General features: G+C 36.6%; 1 protein-coding gene across 4 annotated transcripts in view; it reads left to right on the forward strand.

The window, feature by feature from the left end:
* The window catches only part of LOC106870677 (uncharacterized), a 186867-nt gene that overhangs the window by 55521 nt on the left and 108857 nt on the right, over window positions 1-22489 (forward strand). For all 4 annotated transcript variants that reach the window (XR_016238953.1, XM_089345183.1, XM_089345186.1 and 1 more), the window contains 6 exons: window positions 4428-4499; window positions 7503-7574; window positions 8708-8779; window positions 13514-13585; window positions 15416-15487; window positions 16417-16488. Coding sequence is in view for 3 of the 4 variants with exons in the window: in XM_089345183.1 (XP_089201309.1) it covers window positions 4428-4499; window positions 7503-7574; window positions 8708-8779; window positions 13514-13585; window positions 15416-15487; window positions 16417-16488 (432 nt within the window). In the remaining variant the exon portion in view is untranslated. The remainder of the gene's footprint in view (window positions 1-4427; window positions 4500-7502; window positions 7575-8707; window positions 8780-13513; window positions 13586-15415; window positions 15488-16416; window positions 16489-22489) is intronic.

Below are 22489 nucleotides of genomic sequence, written 5' to 3' on the forward strand. Positions count from 1 at the left end.
TTGGAGATATAAAAGAGTATCTATGTCTGCTCGCAAATACAAAGGCACCTGAAGCAATTAGTAAAAGCATTAGATAAGTTGACAACACATATTCGCTCGACTATAGCGAATTAAGGCTCGATATTAATGTGAATGTGTGAATGTGTATATCTTGTATGAGAATCTACTATTCGGTGGATTACCAGGTGGTGGAGAATTGAGCTTGAGCAACCTCTATGTTTAGGGATTATGTCGAATATAGAAATAGTTTGTTGGAGAAGAAATAGCTGCCCGTTGGCTCAGCGTAGCACCCGTCCACCACTCAATCTAGTGTTACAGGCGAAGTCATAAGAAACAATATGACAGCACTGCAGTCTCAGTGAAAGTTTTTCATTGGCCAATGGTGAAAAGGTCACGAGACTACACAAATGAACCTCTGTCTTGTTACTGAAATGTATTACTGCCTATGGACTTTGCTTCCATATATGTTATGAAGATACCGAATAATGCAAATGATTTATAACTATAATTATTTCTTCATCCCACACCGATTTATGCGGGGATAAACAAAGGGCATAATTGGCTGTGGTCCAAACAATGGCCCATCATTCAAAACATAATATACAGTACCAACCTGTAAATTACAAACATTGATGCACACAGCCATCATATCAGCTTTGAATGTATGAGCTCTAAATTATCTTTAATTTGTGAATCGATAGCATCAGTTATATATAATTACTATAATTACTATAATTACTATTATAATTATTGTTACAGGTGAAGTCATAAGAAACAATATGACAGCGCTGCAGTCTCAATGAGAAGGTTTTTCATTGGTCAATGGTGACAATGAAACGAGGCGAGACAAATGAACCTCTGTGTAGTTACTGAAATGTATTACTGCCTTTGGACTTAGCTTCCATAGATATTATTATGCTACCGAATAAGGCAAATGATTTATAACTATAATTATTTCTTCATCTCCCATCGATTCCTGCGGGGATAAACAAAGGGCATAATTGGCTGTGGTCCAAACAATGGCCCATCATTCAAAAAATAATATACAGTGCCAACCTGTAAATTACAAAAATGGATGCACACAGCCATCATATCAGCTTTGAATGTCTGAGCTCGAAATTATCATTAATTTGTGAATCGGTAGCATCAATTATATATAATTACTATTGTAATTAGTGACATATAACGATAAATCTATAATTATAGATATATAGCAGCATGTAAGTGGAATAAAACTAGGTATAACGAAATGGACTAATAAAGACAAAACAACTCATGAATTGACTAATGAAAAGTGATAACAACACAATTATCAAATCTTCCCTACAAGTTGATTAGCAAGCCTAAATTCATTTCACTTTCAAAATAAATCTAGTAATTAAAGGGCTGTTGGGTATATAACACCTTGTTATCTGGTTTATAGTTGCAAAGGCAAAGACATACAAAGTAAGGTGTACAATAAGCCATGTTTTGTGCGATAAAAACTATGAAGCCTTAGCTTCACGGCCAACATCCTAAATATCAAATGTGATATCTTCATCACTTGTCTGCAACCAAGGGCAAAATAAGAACATTATGTACTTCAAGCACTACGTTAGTCATTGGAAAAGTTTATTTGTTAGATATTATGCAAATTTGTACAGTATGTTCTAAAAACGTTTATCATGGAAACTATAAATATAAAGGTAAACTGTACTTTAGTTTTTCCTTATGTTCTGTGTTTTTACAATTCTCAGTGAATTGACATTCACAGAGAAACTGAGGGTTTTCGGCATCTTGGCATCTTTTAAAAACAGTTCACCCAAAATATAACGAAATGATAAGGTGATATCTATTTTAGGTATTAATAATCTCAGGAAAGCTTGGCCTTAGCCGCTTGTGTATACATGCATATGAGGGGGTACCCAAAAGAAACGGTAATTTTGAAATATATTTTTCATTTACATATTTACTCTTTTATTGTGTTCAAAGTATACTCTATTTTAAGCAATGCATCGGTCCAGGTGCATTTTCAACTACTGGAAGCAGAGTTGGACCTATTCCGAAGTGATGCTTCTTAACGCCCCCGTCGTTTCCTTTCCTCACTTCCACATCTTCAAATTCTGTAGTATCAGCTTTCGTCACTAGTGATGACCTTCGAAAAATGTTTTGGATTACATTCTAACCATACTTATAGCTCACGACACGCATTCAGCCGTGACTGCTTTTGATATTCCGTGAGCAAGCGAGGTACAAATTTTGCTGGAACGCTTTTCATTCACAATTCCCCCACCAAAATTCGTCGGTAGGGGTTCCAGGACACAACAGACATATCAACAAGTTCATGAATTGCTCAGTGACGGTCCTCAAGGATCAGATCATGAATGTTCATGATGTTCGGGAGGTCGACCGTTGTCATGAACGAGGTTGGTTTCCAAGCGACAAGTGACCATTCCTAAAGTGTGAAAACCATTCAAAAACTTGTGTTTTGCTCCTTGCATCATCCTTGTAGTGCGATTCGTGACAATTGTTCCATCCGCAGTTTTCCCCAGCAGTAAACAGAATTTCACAGAAGCAAAATGTTCCTTCGTTTCAGCCATTGCAAACAAACATATGAACTGGGGAGAAACTCATCATAACATAGACGCATTACACGGCAGTACAACTCTACCGGAAAACGCCGGCTGGTTGCCTGATGCCTGACAGTCGCATCAAGTGGGTTTTAGCGACGGAAACCTGAACTACAACGGGTTTGTCCTACAAAGAACATTTACGGTTACTCTTGTGTATCCCCTCGTATATACATATGCATATTCATACATATATACGCACAGTCACCAACACGTACACACATATGTAACGTAAAGGGATAGGGCTTGGGAATCCGAGCAGATACGTTTTAGCATCCTGAGGAAATGGAGGGCTGATTAACCAATGAATGTAATATGAAGAAAATGCTTTAACAAATAAATTATGAAGATGTAATATTCTTCGTTCTTCATGTTCATCTATTGCGTTAACACACACACACGCATACAGGCACATACACATACATACACACACATGCATACATACACGCGTGCGTGCACAAACACACGCTTGCTTGCTTGCTTCATAGCCATCCTTGGTAGGACTGGGGTCCACCATAGCTCTTCGTCGCTGGTGGCCACGTGTCAGTCCCTATGCAGATTTTCCTTAATCACATCCAGCTATGACATCCAGCTACGTAGATGAAGCATTGAATAAGGGTAAACCCTTGATAGGATGATCTAGCGAGTGCCGAAGGGCATGACCGTACCAGCACTATATCTATGAGGTGAAAAGCTGCGGGATAATGCATCACTTCATGTCGGCTTTAGACACAGTGACCGCGCATCCCTATGGAAAATTCTCAATGTCGTCGGAACGCCTTACAAGGCCAACGATTCTATAGCAGTGCCGAGAGAGGAGTGCGAGTGAATCCGAAGGACTCTGGTTGGTTCCCCATCAATAGTGGTGTCATATAGAGATGCCTGCACACATCTTACTTTTTCACTTGTCGTCGACTATCCGATAGCGGTGGTCTGTGAGCGAGTCTCTGGCGTTAACTTCGGGTACTACCACCTTACTAAGCTGGAAATACGGGCAAGAACGCCCCATCCATCAAAACTTATCGACCAGCTCAGGGACGCACTGACAATATGCAAAGACGAATCGGTACAGCTTGGCCTTCAGGTCTGTTGGTCGAAGGCCAAACTGATGCGTACTAGGACCATGCTCTCCTTCATACACGCACACATAAACACACAGACACCTACATATCTATGCAAGTATTATGTATGTACATAAAATTATAAATTTATCATAAATAAACCTAAAAAAAAAAAAATCGAAGTGTTAGTGACAGACTTAACATTTACCTCTACACCTACCTCTAACCACATAGAATTAAAAGCAGACATTTTAGTCGCTACCTTCACCTTATAGGATCCTTTGGGAATAAGTATATAGGGGATGCGTCAACAGTCAGAAATCAATCGTACTTCACCCTTTACTCGGGGTGTGACCAGAACTTAGATATATATACAGATACAGTTAGCAAATTCCCTCTCAGTGCCCGTAAATGCAAATACCGAGATTCTTTCTCAATGAAATCAAACCAGAAATCTTCCAAACCCTCTCCAGTTTAATAAGTCTGTAAGTTCAGTCAGTCTTCATTTATAACATTTCACTGATGATATATTTCCATATCTGAAATATATACCCATTCTTTATTTTAATCTCCATCACCCGTCTTTCATTTTTTGTTAATATTTGTGAATATGAGCGTTGTTCCACTTATGATATTTGGGTCGATGAAAGCGAGAGACTTGAGAGAGAACTTTGAGAACTTCCTTACTCGAAATATGTTATATACTGCCACAAACCTGTTTAATAAATGTTCAACCTAACTAAATTTTATGTTCCAGGAATTTGGGTTCTAATGGTCTCAATGAAATCAAAGCTGAAACATTCCAAAACCTGTCCAGTTTAACAAATCTGTAAGTTGAATCAGCCTTCATTTATAGTATATCATTGACGATATATTTCCTTATCTGTAATATCTTCTCTTACTTGGTTATATGATCCTCCACCAGTATGTAATTATTAGTAACGTCTGTTAAAGAGTATAATATTTGGCATATAGGAAAGTGTGAGACTATAATATATGGCATATAGGAAAGTGTCTGACTTGATAGGAAACTTTTCTATACATGCATGTACTTGCCTCTGTGTGCGAAGGCGTGCTTTATTTTCTTTATATTTCTTATCATCTTTTTCCTTCGCCACCGTCATAATCATAACCGTTGCCTTCGTTGTCGTCTTCTTTCTTCTCTGTCTCATTATATTTATTCATCATTATTACCGCCAATGTTATCACTATCATCATTACTTTCATCATGATAGTAATCTACTGTTCATATTTTCCATCATCTATTTGTTTAAACATTATATCTTATATTGTGTCACGAATTCGTTCCATAAAATTTATTCATAACTCACGTTTATGTTCCAGGAATTTGCGTGCTAATAATACCAAGTATATCAAAGCAAACACATTCCAAAATCTGTCCAGTTTAATCACTTTTTAAGTTGCATATCTTCTTTTATACTATTTCACTGGCGATATATTTCCAAATCTGCATTATGTAACCATCTTTATTTTTTATCTCCAGCACCCGTCTTTGTAAAGTTGTGTTTTATTGTTTCTGGATATGTGAATATGAGTGTGGGTTTATATCTGAGATTTGGGACACTTGAGAGTGCGATGCTTGAGGGAAAACAGAGTGAATGAATGTGTATGACTCTGTGTAGAAATGATTGTATTCCTGTGTATAAACAAGTGTTTGTAATACGGTATGTATATCCTCAACAGTGGTTGTTTCTCTATCAACGCTAAATGATACCCTTGAATACTTCTTGTATTTGGAAATTTAAAACTGGGTTATTCATACACTAATTTTGAAACATTAATTACTCGTTGTTGTTGCTGTTATTGTATTTGATATTGTAATTACGCTGCAAAATCAGGATATTGTAATCACTCTTCGTTATTTGTGTATCTGTGCATTTGGAAATCTAGAAAACGGTTGAACGAATTTACACCACATTTGGCAGAAATGATCATTGCCTAAGTACGTACATCCATATGCGACTGTGCATGTGTGTGCGTCAGTGTGTGCATGCGTGTGTGTGAGTGTATGTGTGGAGTGAGGGATTCCAGGTTTGATGCAAAGATTATTAATATTGTTATTATTATTATTATTATTGTTATTGTTGTTATTATTATTATTATTATTAGTAGTATTATTATTATTATTATTAGTAGTAGTATTATTGTTATTATTATTGTCATTATTATTATTATTGTAACCCTTCATCTTCTTCTTCTCCTTCCTGTTCTCCTTCTTCTTCTACTTCTCTTTCTTCTTCTTCTTCTTCTTTTTCTTCTTCTTCTTCTTCTTCTTCTTCTTCTTCTCCTTCTTCTGCTCCTTCTTCTTCTCTTTCTTCTTCTTCTTCTTCTTCTTTTTCGTTGATGTTGTACTTCTTCTTCTTCTTCTTTATTCTTGTCTTTATTATCTTTTCTTATTTCCACATCCTCACTCTTTTACTCCTCATCTTCATAAGCTTCATTTGTATGTTAATAGTTCCCAGCAATTCTTTCGCCTTCTTTCTCTGCTTCTTCTTCCATGCCGTCATCTTATCGAACTCTTCGTCCTGTCATCTTCACCGTCACCATTCCCATTACGAGTTTTATTTTGGAACTATTAACATAATAAATTTACTCATCCTCCCCTTCGCCATTATAATCATTCATTCCCATAAAATACCGTGATCATATTCACAATCTTCATCGCCTTCATCATCATCGTCAACAGAGACTTCACCACCAAGATCATCAGCATCAATATCCTGTTCATCATTACTATAAACATTCAAATCCCCATTCACCTGTGTGCTTCAGTCGGTATGGATTTTATGTCTGCTGTTTACGATAAATAACATGCTTTAGTAACGCTTGCACTCATACAATTAGAACTAAATCATGTACAAAATTCTTCTGCTTCATTTTTTCTTCTAATTTTTCTTCATCTTTTCTTCCCCTCCTTCCAATACTTCTTCCTTAACTTCTGCTTCCACTTCATCTTCATCTTTATCTCCTCGTCCTCCTCTTCCTTCTTCTTCTTCCTCTTCTTCTCTTCTACTTTTTCTTCTCTACTATCTTCATCCGTATATTTTTCTTCATCTTATCCTTCTTCTCTGCACTCTTATTCATTTTCTTACTCTTTTTCTTCTTCTACTTCCAATCACACTATTTCTTCCACTTCGCATCTGTCGTCATCTTCTTTTTCTTTTCATCATTTTCGTTTTCTTCTTTTCATCATTTTAGTTATCTTCTCCATCTACATCATCTTCGTTTTCTTCTACTTCCTCTACTTATTGTTTATATTGTTGATGTTTCGATTGTTGCTTTTGTTCTACTTTACTCCTTTTTCTTTTTCTTCTACTTCGTATCCTCTTGGTCTTTGTTTTCTTTTCCTTGTTCTTTTTCTTCTACATCCTTTTTCATTACCACTTTTTGCTTATCTTCTACTTCTTCGTCCTTCATCTTGATATTTTTCTTAAACTTTTTCGTATTCTCCTACTAACCATTCTTTTTCATTTTCTTCTCCTTCATTATCCATTTCTACGTCCCCATTATCATTATCGATATTATTCTCAGCCGTCGACAGTTTCAGTTTCATCATCAACTTTATCATTAAACTTCATTCATTACCACAGACTAACGCAATAAATTTCCTTTATCATCAACTTTATTCATTACCATAGAATACCACAGTTAGTTGCACAGCACTGAACATCATCATTATAATTATAAGCTTCAACAGAACCCTAATCAACTCTTCATGCCTCCCATAGTCTAATTACTTATTCGGAATATGTTACATACTCTCACAAATCTGTTCCATAAAAGTTGATTTTAACTTAATTTTATGTTCTAGGGATTTGAGTAATAATGGTCTCGATGAAATCAAAGCAGAAACCTTCCAATATTTGTCCAGCTTAACAACTCTGTAAGTATAATCATTCTTCGTTTATATTATATCCTTGTCGATATATTTCCATATTTGTAATATCTTCCCTTTCTTGATCATAAGACCCTCCACTTGTCTGTCATTATTTGTAAATGTCTGTTAAAGAGTGTGTAGCCCCATGTATAAGATATGGCATAAAGGAAAGTGTGAGACTTGAGAGGAAACATTTGAGTAAATATTACTATTTGCCTGTGTATGAAGAAGTGCATTCACATACGATTGTAATATGATGTGCATATTATGTACGGTGGTTACCTCTAGATCGATGCTAATTCCCATCCTTGAATATCACTTGTAATTGTATATTTAGAAGTAGATTATTCATATACTAATTCTTCTTTTTCTTCGTTTTGATGTTGTTGTTCTTTTTAGTTTTCTTTTTTTCTTCTTTTACTTCTTCTTCTTTTCTTTCTTCTTCTTCTTCTTCGTCTTCTCTTTCTTCGTCTTCTCCTTCTTTTCTAAATTCTGCTTTCACTTTTTCTATTACAACTCCTTCCTGTACTTCTTTATACTTTTCCTCTACTTCTTCTCTTCCTTTTTATTCTTATTTTCTTCTTCTTCGTCTTCTGCTTCTTTTTTCGTCTCCTCCTCCTCCTCCTTCCACTTTTTCTTCATCATCATACTCATTATCATCATTTGTTTCTTCTTCGCCTTCTTTTTCACCTTCTTTTTCTACCTCATCTTCTTCCTTTTCTTCATTTTCATTTTCTTCTACCGCGATCAGATCCACAAACTTCATCACCATCATCATCAGTATCGAAAGCAAACATTTCACTACCAACATCATCAACATCAATATCATGTTCATCATCACTATAAACATGCAAATCCCCATCATTATCAGAATAATCAACATTAACAACATCAACCCCAACATTAGCACCAATAACATTTTCGTCATTAACACAACCACCATATATTCCTCTCATTTGTTTCTTGGTTATATTCGTCACTACTCGCCACCTAACGTTAACACTATCATCATCATCAACATAATCATAGTTGTAATCCACTTTTCATCTCATCCATCATCTAATTATTTACTCATACTACTTAATATTCTGTCAGAAATCTGTTCCATAAATGTATTTAACTGAATTTTATGTTTCCAGGGATTTGCAGGAAAACAATATCAAAAATATCACAGAAGGAGCCTTCCAATATTTGTCCAGTTTAACAAGTCTGTAAGTTAAATCGGTCTTCTGTTATAGTATTTCATTGACGATACAATTCTAAATATGTAATATCTTCGCATTGTTCATTTTACGCTGCCACACCCGCGTTTCTAAAGATGTATTTTATGGTTTCTGAATGTGTATGAATGTGAGTGTCGCTATATTTAATATATAAGGGCTATTTCATATATAAGTGCATGGATGCGCGTGACTTTGTGTATGCATGTGTATATCACAATATAGTATAACGTGTGTGTAATACGGTATGTATATCCTCTATGACACTTGTCTATGCATAAACACTAAATAACACCCTTGACTAACACTTCTAGATGTAGACTTTGAATGGATTAGTGATACACTAATTTTGAAACCTTGTTTTTATTGTTTCTGTTGTTGCATTTTTAGTAGTTGCCAACTTCTTCTTCTTCTTCTTCTTCTTCTTCTTCTTCTTCTTCTTCTGCTTCTTCTTCTTCTTCTTCTTCTTCTTCTTCTTCTTCTTCTTCTTCTTCTTCTTCTTCTTCTTCTTCTTCTTCTTCTTCTTCGTATTTGTTAGGTAGTATGGTTTCTTGTTTGTATTTGTCAGCTTCCTTAAATACTGAAAACAGTTTTTGGTTTTGCTCGTATTTTATGGCTATTTGTAATAGTTGTCTTTGCTTGTGGAGTAGGTATTTTTACAGTCCTATGGTGGTTATTTTATAATAGTTTTCCAGCTGTATAAGACCCCTGCCACCTTCTGTGCGTTGTATATATAGCCTTTCTATGTCAGATTTTGGGTGGTGCATCCTATATCCTGTCATTACTTTTCTTGTTTTCCTGTCTATTTTAGATAGTTCGTTTAGTGTCCAGTTAAGGATATTGTAGCTGTAACTTATAACTGGGACAGCTAATGTGTTAATAACTATTATCTTGTTTTTAGCATTGAGCTCTGTTTTTAGTATTGATCTAACTCGTCTATAGTACTATTTCTTTATTATTATTATTATTATTATTATTATTATTATTATTATTATTATTATCATTATTATTATTATTATTATTATTATTCGTTTACTTCTTCTTCTTGGTAAATTTGGAACGTATTTTTGATAATTATAAATATTTATATTCAAACATGGTTACATGCAGCGTAAAATTTAGCAGCCCGGATGGTATCTATCCCTGCAGCGATGTATTTTTCATCTGTTTTGCTGTTGTTGCTGCTTTTTTTCCTCTTCCTCTACTTCTTTTTCTTCTTCTTTTTCTTCTTCTTTCTTTTCGTATTTCCTCCTCTTCAACTTCTCCACATCTCCTTATACTTCCTCATGCGTTTCATCACTAATTGCTTAATTTTTCCCATATTTCTTATTATCTTTGCCTACTTTTTCTTCGACACCATCATAATCATAATCTTTGTCTTTGTTGTCTTCTTTTTTCTAGTCTGTCTTATGATTATATTTATCACTACTATCCCTTAATGTTATCACCATCGTCATAACCGTCATCATTATCGTAATCTATTTTGCATATCTACCATCATTTGTTTGTTTAATCATTATATTTTATAATGCTTCACGAATTCTTTCCATAAAATTTCTTCATAACTCACGTTATTTTCCAGGAATTTGCGTGCGAATATTATCAAGTATATCAAAGCAAAAACACTCCAGAATCTCTCCAGTTTAATCACTTTTTAAGTTGGATTAGTCTTCTTTTATACTAACTCACTTTCCATATATTTCCAAATCTGTAATATCTCCCCATCTTTATTTTTCATCTCCCACATACCTCTTTCTAAAAATGTGTTTTATTGTTTCTGGAACTGTGAATGTGAGTGAGGGTTTACTTCTGAGATTTGGTATATATGAGAGTGTGATGCTTGAGGTTAAACATTTAGTGCATGCATGTTTATGACTCTGTGTGTATAGATGTGTGTATGCCTGTGTATGAACAAGTGTTTGTAATGCGGTATGTATAGCCTCAACGGTGTTTACTTCTCTATTGAGGCTACATGACATACCTGAATACTCCTTCTATTTCTAGATTTAGCACTGGGTTATTCATGCATTAATTTTGAAACATTATTTACTCGTTGTTGTTGCTGTTATATTGTAGTTGTTATTTAATTACTCTGCGAAATCAGGATATTATGATCAATCTTCTTTGTTTGAGTATCTGTGTATTTGGAAATCTAGAAAACGGTTCAACGAATGTTCACCACATTAGGCAGAAATGATCATTGCCTAAGTGGGTGCATAATTACATACATACTCGACTCACTGCGTGCGTGTCTGTCAGTGACTGAGTGCGTGTTTGTGAGAGTATGTGTGCAGTGATGGATTCTAGGTTTGATGCAAATATTATTATTATTATTATTATTATTATTATTATTATTATTATTATTATTATTATTATAGTTTTTCTTCTGCGTCTTCTCCTTCTCCTTCTCCTCCTCCTTTTGTTGGTCTTTTTCTTCTTCCTCGTCTTTATCATCTTTCATTATTTTCACATCCTCGTTGTCTTACTCCTCTTCTTTATAGGTTTTATTAGTATGTTAATAATTCTCGTCAATCTCTTCACCTTCTTCCTCTTCTTCTTCTTCCATGCCAGCATCATCATTATCAACGACTTCGTCCTAGTCAACATCACCTCGTCATCATTCTCATCAGCACTCTTCTTTTCCTCAACCGTCAACATCGTCAAGTTCTTTATCGTGCTCTTGATCGTCAATTTCATTCATCATTATGGCGTACCGTTATCAGATGAACAAGCTTCTACATCATCAGCATCATCATTTATAACATAACCATCACTACCGACATCATCGTCATCCTCAGCATCATATTCAGCAACACCACAGACATGCTAATCCCAACCATTACCGGAATATTCAACATTAATATCATCAGCACTATTACCAACATCATAATATCAAGACATTCATCATATTCTCTTATCCTGTCACTCGTCATCATAGTATTCACTAAGCAATTCACCCTAATTTGTCAACATCATCTCCATTAACTTCATCAGAGCCATATTCTAATCTTCATGTCTTCCATCGTCTAATTCCTTATTCTATTCACAATATTTCATATCCTGTCAAAATATCTCTTCCATAAAAGTTCCAAGTCCCAACATATTATGTTCCAGGAATTTCAGTCCAAACTGTGTGTTATTTTTTATGAATATCTGAGAATATAAGGGGCCACTTCTGAGAATTTGGATTCATGAGTGTGAGACAAATGAGGGAAAAAATTTAGTGTATACATGTGTTTATATATAAGTATGAATATGTGTATGCGATTGTGCCAACATATGCATGTAATACGCTCTGTGACACGATGATCATCTTCATGAATCTCGTCAACAGTCTTCTTTTTCTCAGCCGTTCATCATCGTACCCTTCATCATCAGCTTCATTCTTTTACCATAGACTAGTGCGATCCTGTGCACACTCTTCTAAATCATCAGCATCATCGACATCAGTGACATCACTACCGACATCACCATCATCATTTACGTCATATTCAGCAACACCTTAAACATGCAAGTTCCCATCTTACCTTATTCCTCATTACGTCCATCATTAACTGATCGTCCTCTTCCCCACAAACTATTGCTACCATCATCTCCATGAAATTTATGACGTCCGCAAACTAATCTTCATGATGTCCATGATCGTTGTGTATGGATGAATGTCCGGTAATGTATGACTGTGTATGTGCATATCTGTGTGTATATTATGTCGCGTGTTTGCCTTTAAATCGATGCTAAATAACATGCTTCAATACCCATTACAGTTGCACATTTAGAATTAGGTCACTCATACAGAGACTCTTCATGTTCTTCTTTTTCTTCTCTTTCTCCTTCTTATTTTTCTTCCCCTTCTTCTTCCACACATTGTTCTTTTTATTGTTGTCGTTCTACTTCTTCCCCTTCTCATTCTCCTTCCCTTTCTTCTACCTCTTCTACTTCTTTTACTTCATTTTCTTGTTCTTTTTCTTCTTTATCATCGTTTGTTTTTTTCTCAAATTCACACACTCTTATTTGCATTCTTCATCTACAGTATCTTCTTTGCCCTGGTATTTTCTCTCCATCGTCTTTGTTTTCTTGTCCGTCATCATTACTATCAACCTCTTTATCATCGTCATCCATAATGTCATAAATCCAGCCAACAATGTTCTTTATCTCAGCCGTCAACATTGCCAAATTCATCAACTTTACATCAACTTCATACGTTACCACAGACTACCGCAATTATTTCTCTTTATCATCAACGTCATTTACTACTATAATCTACCTCAGTGAGCTGCAAAAATTTCAACATCATCATCATCATCATCATCATCATCATCATCATCATCATCATCATAATCATCATCATCATCATAGTCATCATCATTATTCTCACCAGGACAAACATTAGTATCCGCATCATCATCAACATCAGCATCCTATTCTGCATCACCAGAGACATTGTCATAACAATCATTACCTGCAAAACCCCATTAACAACAACCTTACCTTTTCAGCAACATAATATCAACGTCATCGACACTTTCACCATATTTTCTTCTCTGCTTCATCATCATATTCACTACTCGACCCCAAACATATCACCATCATCATCATCATCAACTTTAACAGAACCGTAAACTAACATTTACGCCTTCCATCGTCTAATTCCTTACTCGAAATATGTTATTTACTGGCACAAACGTGTTCCATAAAAGTTCATCTAAACTCAATTTTATATTCCAGAAATTTGGATTATAATGCTCTCAATGAAATCAAAGCAGAAGACTTCAAAAACCTATCCAGATTAATGTCTCTGTAAGTTGAATCAGTCTCCGTTTATAACTTATATCTTTGATATATTCCCAAATCTGTAATATCTTCCCTTACATAATTATATGTTTCTTTCCCAGTCTTTCGTTGCTTGTGAATGTCTGTGAAAGGGTGTGAAGCCCCATTTATGAGGTGTGCATTATATGAGAGTGTGTGACTTGAGGAGAAACTTTTCAGCACATGCATGTATACACCTCTATGTGTGAAGGAGTGCATTCCCATATCTGTGTAATGTGATGTGTTTATTATGTACAGTGATTAACTCTAGCTCGACGCCAATTAAAATCCTTGAATATCGCTTGTAGTTGTCCATTTCGATGTATATTATCCATACAGTGATTTTCTTCTTCCACTTCTCCTTCTCCTCATTCTTCTTCTTCTTCTTCTCCTTCTTCTTCTTCTTCTTCTTCTTCTTCTTCTTCTTCTTCTTCCTCATCTTTTCTTCTTCTTCTTCTTCTTCTTCTTCTTCTTCTTCTTCCTCATCTTTTCTTCTTCTTCTTCTTCTTCTTCTTCTTCTACTTCTCCTCCTCCTCCACCTCCTCCTCCTCCTTCTCCTTCTTCTTCTTCTTCTTCTTCTTCTTCTTCTTCTTCTTCTTCTAATTTCCTTTGCTACTTTCTCAATTATTCTTAAATACATGTTCATTATCGCCTCATTCCTTCATCACAATCCTCGTCCTATTCCTCGTCCTCCTCGTCCTCGTCCTCCACCACCTCCTCCTCCTCCTCCAACTCATCATCATCATCATCATCATCAATATTATCATCATTATCTTCTCCTCAATCTCCGCCATCTCCATCATCGCCATTATCGAAATCAACATCACCATCATTATTCATATGAATATCATTAACAGAAACAATTCCGTCAGCGTCATCGTCATCACCACAATCATAATAACCGCCTTTATTATCACTAACAGCGTCCTTGTCGTCCTCTCCGTTGACACCATATCTATTTTACCAATCACCACCATCACCACCACCACTGCCGCCATCCCGATCACAAACACCACCACCTTCACCATCACCACCACCATCACTTCACCGACTTCTTCATCACACCATCATCATCATCCTCATCCTCATCCTCATAATCATTATCCTCATTATCATCATCATCATCGTCATCATCATCATCATCATCATCCTCATCATCATCTTCATCATCATCAATTTCTTCTTTCGTCTGCTCACCTTCGTATCCTTCATCTGTCTCAACTTTATATTCACAATCTTCTTCATATTCTTCTTCTTCATATTCTTCTTCTTCATATTCTTCTTCTTCATTGCATATTCCTTCTCCCTCATCATCATTTATCGAACTCATCGTCCCTGTCAACATCACCGTCACCATTCGCATCATGATTGTTATTTTTCTCAATCATTAACATGGTCAAGTTACTCATCCTTCCATTCACCATTAACATCATTCATTAACATAAAATACCGCGAACAGATGCACAATCTTGACCACCATCATCATCTCAAATAGAAACTTCCCTACCGACATCATCAACATCAGTATCATATTCATCATCACTATAAACGTGCAAATCCCCATCATTATCAGAATAATCAACATTAACATCAACCACAAACATTAGCATCAATAACACAACCGCCATATATTCTTCTATCTGTTATGGTTATATTCATCAGTACTCGCCACCTAACGTTATCTCTACCATCGTCATCAGTTTCATAATGATCATATTCTACTTTCCATCTCTTCCATCATCTAATTATTTACTCATAATATTTAATATTCTGTCACAAATCTGTTCTAGAAATGTACTTATCTGAATTTTGTTCCAGGAATTTGCGCAATAATAATATCACAAAAATCAATGGTGAAGCCTTCCAACATTTGTCCAGTTTAACATATCTGTAAGTTAAATCGGTCTTCTGTTATAGTATTTCATTGACGATATAATTCTAAATATGTAATATCTTCGCATCGATCATTTTACGCTCCCACACCTGTGTTTCCAAATATGTAATTTATTGTTTCTGAATGTCTGTGAATGTGAGTGCCAGTCTATTTCGTAGATTTCGGTTATATTATAGTGTGATACTTGAGAGAGAACATTAAGTGCATGCCTTTGTGCATGACTTTCTGTATGCATGTGTATATGCCAGTGTATTGAAGCCCGTGTGTGATACGGTATGTATATCCTCTACAGTGCTTGTCTCTACATAAACACTAAATAACAACCTTGATTAACCCTTCTAGAAGGAGATTTAGGAGTGGATTTGTGATGCACTAATTTTGAAAAATAATGTTTACTTGTTTCTGTTGCTGTTATTTTAATAGTAATTGTTGATGTTGTCGTTTTTGTTGTTGCAATTCTTCTTTTTCTTCTTCTTCTCCTCTTCCTCCTCCTTCTTCTTCTTTTTCTTCTTCTTCTTCTTTTTCTTCTCCTTCTCCTCTTCCTCCTCCTCCTTCTTCTTCTTCTTCTTCTTCTTCTTCTTCTTCTTCTTTTTCTTCTCCTCCTCCTCCTCCTCCTCCTCCTTCTTCTTTTTCTTCTTCTTCTTTACGTACTTTATTTTCGCGATATTTCTTATCACTTTTGCACTACTATTTCTTCGCCACCATCATAATCTTAATCGTTGTCTTCCTTTTCGTCTTTTTTCCTCCCTGTTTCATTATTGTATTCTTCACTACTACCCCCTAATGTTATCACCATCATCAGTTTCATCATGATCGTAATCTACTTTTCCTATTGTCCATAATCCAATTGTTTGGTCATAATTTACTATATTGTGTCACACATTTGTAACATGAAATTTAGTCTTAACTCAATTTTATGTTCCAGGAATTTGTATGGTAATAATATCAAAGTAGTCAAACCAGCAGACTTCCAAAGTTTGTCCAAGTTAACAAGACTGTAAGTTAGATTAGTCTTCTTTATAGTATTTCATAAACTATATATTTCTAAATCTGTAATATCTCCCATCTCTATTTTTTTAACTCCTCCAACCGTCTTTCTAAAGATGTGTTTTATTGTTTCTGGATAACGTGAATGAGATTGTGGTCTTATTTCTGAGATTTAGAATATACGAGAGTGTGATGCTGGAGAGGAAACATTTAGTGCATTCATGTGTATGACTATATATGGATGAGTGTATGCCAGTATATAAACAAGCGTGTGTGTGATACCGTATTTAAACCCTCTACAGTGTTTGCTTCTCGATCAACAGAAAATAAAATTATAGTTGTATATTTAAGACGGAGTTATTCTTACACTAATTTTGAAACACATTTGAATTGTTATCGTTGTTGTTACTGTAGTTGTCATCGCACTCACCTTGCGTGCGTAAGCGAAAACAGGATATTTTAATAACTCTTCTTTGTGTATCTGTGTATTGGAGAATTACTATAAAATGGTTGAACACATTCTCACCTCGCTTGGCAGAAATACTAATTGGGTGAGTGGCTTTAGATGATGACAATTTGGTTTCATTATCTTCAAGCATACATGAATCCATACATAGATATGTGTGTGTATGTGTATGTGTGTGCGTGTGTTTGTGTGTGTGTATGTGTATATATGTGTACGGTGTTGGAAGTCGAGGTTTTCGTATATTTACAAGTTAAATCTTTACTTCACCAGAGTTGAGATAACTTTTATGTATGATACTTCGAAAAGTACAAAACATTGACCATATACAACTTCCGACAAGTCAGAGGTTATATGATTTATATCCTACAACGAACTATGGCACTTTTCAATTACCTGCTATCACTTAAAGACGTCCAGAACACTTATCAGATTCTATGCAACATTTTCTATAAGTATTTCGCTTTGTTCACTTTCGTTTTCATATGAATGGAAACGCATCTGCATGTGTATATACGCACCATGGTTTATCTATGCATGTAGACACCATGTATGTACTTATGTACATACATAGGTACATACACAGATATGCGACTCGTTGCGTGTGTGTTTGTGTGTATGTGCGTGTTTCTATACAGTGATAGATTTCAGGGGTTTTCATTTATTTAAGAGTTGATTTCTTAATTTCAGCGGAGTATAAATATGTATATGTTGATACATTAAAAAAATTAATATCACACTACCAATTTTTTCGATAAGCAAGTGGCAATGTTATTTATAACCTACAACGAACTCCAGTGCGTTTGGTTCTCTCGTCATCATTAAAAGACGTTCAAAGCACTTCTCAACATCTATTCAATATTTTCTATACGTATTTCATTGTCTACACTGTCTTCTTTGGACAGTTTCTTTTCATTGTGTATGTATACGAGTGGATTAACATGTGTGTGTTATTTTGTGGGTACGGTGTTTATTGTGTGTACTTTTTTTACTGTGTTTTCTGTGTGTACGGTGTTTACTGTGTTTATATTGTTTTCTGTGCGTACGGTGTTTACTGTGTTTATATTGTTTTCTGTGCGTACGGTGTATCCTGTGTGTCCTGTGCTTTCTGTGATGGCGTTTACTGTATGAACTATGTTTACTGTGTGTATGGTGTTTACTGTGTTTATATTGTTTTCTGTGCGTACGGTGTATCCTGTGTGTCCTGTGATTTCTATGTGACGGCGTTTACTGTATGAACTATGTTTTCTGTGCGTACGGTGTTTACTGTGTTTATATTGTTTTCTGTGCGTACGGTGTATCCTGTGTGTCCTGTGCTTTCTGTGATGGCGTTTACTGTATGAACTATGTTTACTGTGTGTATGGTGTTTACTGTGTTTATATTGTTTTCAGTGCGTACGGTGTATCCTGTGTGTCCTGTGCTTTCTATATGACGGCGTTTACTGTATGAACTATGTTTACTGTGTGTATGGTGTTTACTGTGTTTATATTGTTTTCTGTGCGTACGGTGTATCCTGTGTGTCCTGTGCTTTCTATATGACGGCGTTTACTGTATGAACTATGTTTACTGTGTGTATGGTGTTTACTGTGTTTATATTGTTTTCTGTGCGTACGGTGTATCCTGTGTGTCCTGTGATTTCTATGTGACGGCGTTTACTGTATGAACTATGTTTTCTGTGCGTATGGTGTTTACTGTGTTTATATTGTTTTCTGTGCGTACGGTGTATCCTGTGTGTCCTGTGCTTTCTATGTGACGGCGTTTACTGTATGAACTATGTTTACTGTGTGTATGGTGTTTACTGTGTTTATATTGTTTTCTGTGTGTACGGTGTATCCTGTGTGTCCTGTGCTTTCTATATGACGGCGTTTAATGTATGAACTATGTTTACTGTGTGTATGGTGTTTACTGTGTTTATATTGTTATCTGTGTGTACGGTGTTTACTCTGTTTATATTGTTTTCTGTGCGTACGGTGTATCCTGTGTGTCCTGTGCTTTCTATGTGACGGCGTTTACTGTATGAACTATGTTTACTGTGTGTATGGTGTTTACTGTGTTTATATTGTTTTCTGTGCGTACGGTGTATCCTGTGTGTCCTGTGCTTTCTATATGACGGCGTTTACTGTATGAACTATGTTTACTGTGTGTATGGTGTTTACTGTGTTTATATTGTTTTCTGTGCGTACGGTGTATCCTGTGTGTCCTGTGCTTTCTATATGACGGCGTTTACTGTATGAACTATGTTTACTGTGTGTATGGTGTTTACTGTGTTTATATTGTTTTCTGTGCGTACGGTGTATCCTGTGTGTCCTGTGCTTTCTATGTGACGGCGTTTACTGTATGAACTGTGTTTACTCTGTGTACTGTGCATACTTCGTTTTCTGTGTGTACGGTATTTACTGTGTTTTCTGTGTGTACAGTGTATATGGTGTTTACTTCAAGGTCAATACTAAGCAACATCTTGTAGTTGTACATTTAGAAGAACATTATTCATTCACTAACTCTGAAACTTATTCTTTCCTTCTTGTTGTTGATGTTGTTGTTGTTGCTGTTGTTACTGTTGTTGTTATTGTTGTTATTGTTGTTCTTCTCTGTTACCTTCTTTTCTTCTGGTGTTCTTTTCAGTTTCTCTTTTACATGCTTTCTCGATAATTTCTTCTTTCACTATTCACCCAATACACCTAATATTGAAATCAACTCTGCTGCCACCAACATCATTATCTTCGTCCTTGTTTTCATCACTGTCATCATTGCTGTCTTCATTGTTATCCTCCTCAATCATCAACATCGTCAATTTCTTCATTATCAACACCATTCTTTACCATGAAATACCTCCATCAGACGTACAATCTTTAAAGCCATCATCATCATCATCACCAGCAGGAACACTACCACCAGCATCATCATAAATATCATAGTCCTCAGCACTATAAACAAGCAAATCACCATTTTTATTAGACGTAGGAGTGGTTGTGTTGTAAGCAGCTTGCTTACTGCGCATGCACGAGTTGGTTGCTTCCATATTGAATGTTGTCAAGACGTGCTTTCGAGGTCGTCTTGAAGTGCAGAAATTATGAAGGCACGACTGTAAGGTAGGCATATGTTCTTTTTTTTGTGGGAGGTATTTAGTGGGCTTTTCCTGTTTGATATTGTTTTTCTTTGTTCAAATACGAAGTCCCCACTGGGTCCCGGATATTTGTCTGCCTATAGTCGCGCTAATTGACTCAGTTTTGAGAATTGTTGTTTTGGGGCACATCCCGCCTCCAAAATTTGTTCATTTTAAGTGAATATTTTTTTCTCACTTAATTGTGAGGGCGTATTTCGCGTCCGAAAATCTGTTCACTTTGGTGAATAGCTTTGCGTTAAAAATTGTGAAAATTCCGAAGTTATTACAACTTCTTTTTACCAATTTTCGTGAAAACTGTGTGGCATTCCGGGTTCAAGTGGAGGCCAACAACATTCTTTGCTGTAGTTTGAACTGTAGGTTTTTGTTCTTCTGCTATCTTCCTTGTGACATTCTTTATTGAACTGTTTTCTTTTTTCTCCCTTTTTTTGTTGAAACTTTCTTTTGACTTCTTCCTTTCTTCCTTCCTTTTTGGATTTTATTATGAACTATGTTTGAACATTTTATTTATAAAAAAACATGGCAATGAACAAAGACAATGTTTTGGAGTGGGAAGTTGTCCCACCCAAACAGTAGTTACAAGACTTCGAAAAGAGTACCATGGTTTTGAGGACATACTCCAAGTCGATCGACACCATCGCCCTCTTCAATAAAATAGACATTGAGAAAGAGTTGGCGAAGTTTATGCGAACGATAAAGTTCATTTCCTGGGGTGTCAAATATGCGACGGTGTGGTTGCTATTTGACACCCCTGAAGAAGATCGCAATTTCGCGAGTGAGCCCGTAAAGATCGAAGAAATATTGTTTCTTCCCACATATTGTGGGAAGAAATTGATGAGAGCCTGGGTTTGTGGGCTGCCACCCGGGATAAAACCCGAATGGATCGAGGATACTGTCCGCTGGGGTCTGGGTGGTAGCAACGCCAGGCTCTTGAACATTAACATGTTGCCTGTAGCTGATTGGGTCGGGTCGAAAGCTGTTTTGACCCTATGGACCAAATCAGACAAAGATCTGGTTTTGCAAGATTTTTTTAAAGAATGGCCGGTTCCAGGTATCCGGTGATTCTTCAGGGACGCCGCCAGCAAGTGTCACTTGTACCTGGAACCAGACCATATCAAAAAGAACTGCCTCTTGGGCCAAGGTTAGGCCCTGGAGCAATTAATCCAAAAGGTGCCCTACGCTCCCCCATTGGAGGGAGAGACAGAGCAAGTCGAGGAGATGGAAACCTCCTCAAAAAAGGGAGAAAACTAAAGAAGGTGAGCAGCAGTGGTAGCTCACCGAAGGATTAGAACGCTGCAGGGGAGGAGGAGGACCTTCCGATTAAGGCGCAGGACACTCCTACTCCCGTGGCCGACGGTGGATTTGGCTACCTTGTCCCCGGAGGAAGAAGAAGAATTGGTCTTGTTCTACAGAGGCGGAGAGGTAGAGAAGGTTTTGGAAAAGCACCATTTGGGAGCAACTTTGTCCTGCACATAGGACCCCGAATGGCCTCCGCAGATAGCTGTGGAGATCATAATGTTGCTCGTGTTGCGTAGGCTGGAGTGGCCCAATGAGGATTATCACTTGTGGCCGGACGACGCCGATACGTCACCCGCTTTATGCTTAAATGAGGCGTGGGCGATGGCGGAAGATGTGGTCACAAGCGATGGTAGAGAGGAATATGGTTAATAGGTTGCAAAGCCTCAGGCGTTTGAAACCTTATTCTGTTTAAACAACGTAAGAGGCGTAATGCCTCTTTTTGTATCAATGAACAGTTGTAAGAGGTTTGTTGCTTCATAAATTTGTAGTAAGATGCTTAGTGCCTCGTTGTAAGGACCCTAAGTCCAATAAGAAATTGTGGTACGAGGTTTATTGCCTCAAATATTTAAATTTATAAACGAACAATGTTTTAGAGAAGCAGAGTTCGGCGGGGGACTTCTGCCTTCTCCCATTAATATCATCATGTTCATCATGCATCTCATCTCATTAATGTCTTTGTCCAGCCCGCAGCTACTCAATCTGTGCACGGATTTCATAGCCAATATAATGAAATAAAGTAGCTTGCTTACCAACCACATGGTTCCGGATTCAGTCTCACTGCGTGGCACCTTGGGCAAGTGTCTTCTACTATAGCCTCGGGCCGACCAAACTCTTGTGAGTGGATTTGGTAGACGGAAACTGAAAGTAGCTCGTCGTATGTATATATATATATATGTGTGTGTGTGTGTGTGTGTATGTATGTATGTGTGTGTGTGTGTGCATGCGTGCGTGTTTGTGTGTCTGTGTTGTCCCCCAACATCGCTTGACAACCGATGCTGCTGTGTTTACACACCCGTAACATAGCTGTTCAGCAAAATAAGTCCTGGCGTCGATTTACTCGACTAAAAGGCGGCGCTCTAGCATGGCCACAGTCAAATGACTGAAACAAGTAAAAGAGTATGAACAAC

The sequence above is a fragment of the Octopus bimaculoides genome, chromosome 29 (genome assembly GCF_046866305.1).
Source record: "Octopus bimaculoides isolate indiv1 chromosome 29, ASM4686630v1, whole genome shotgun sequence".
Lineage (NCBI taxonomy): Eukaryota > Metazoa > Mollusca > Cephalopoda > Octopoda > Octopodidae > Octopus > Octopus bimaculoides.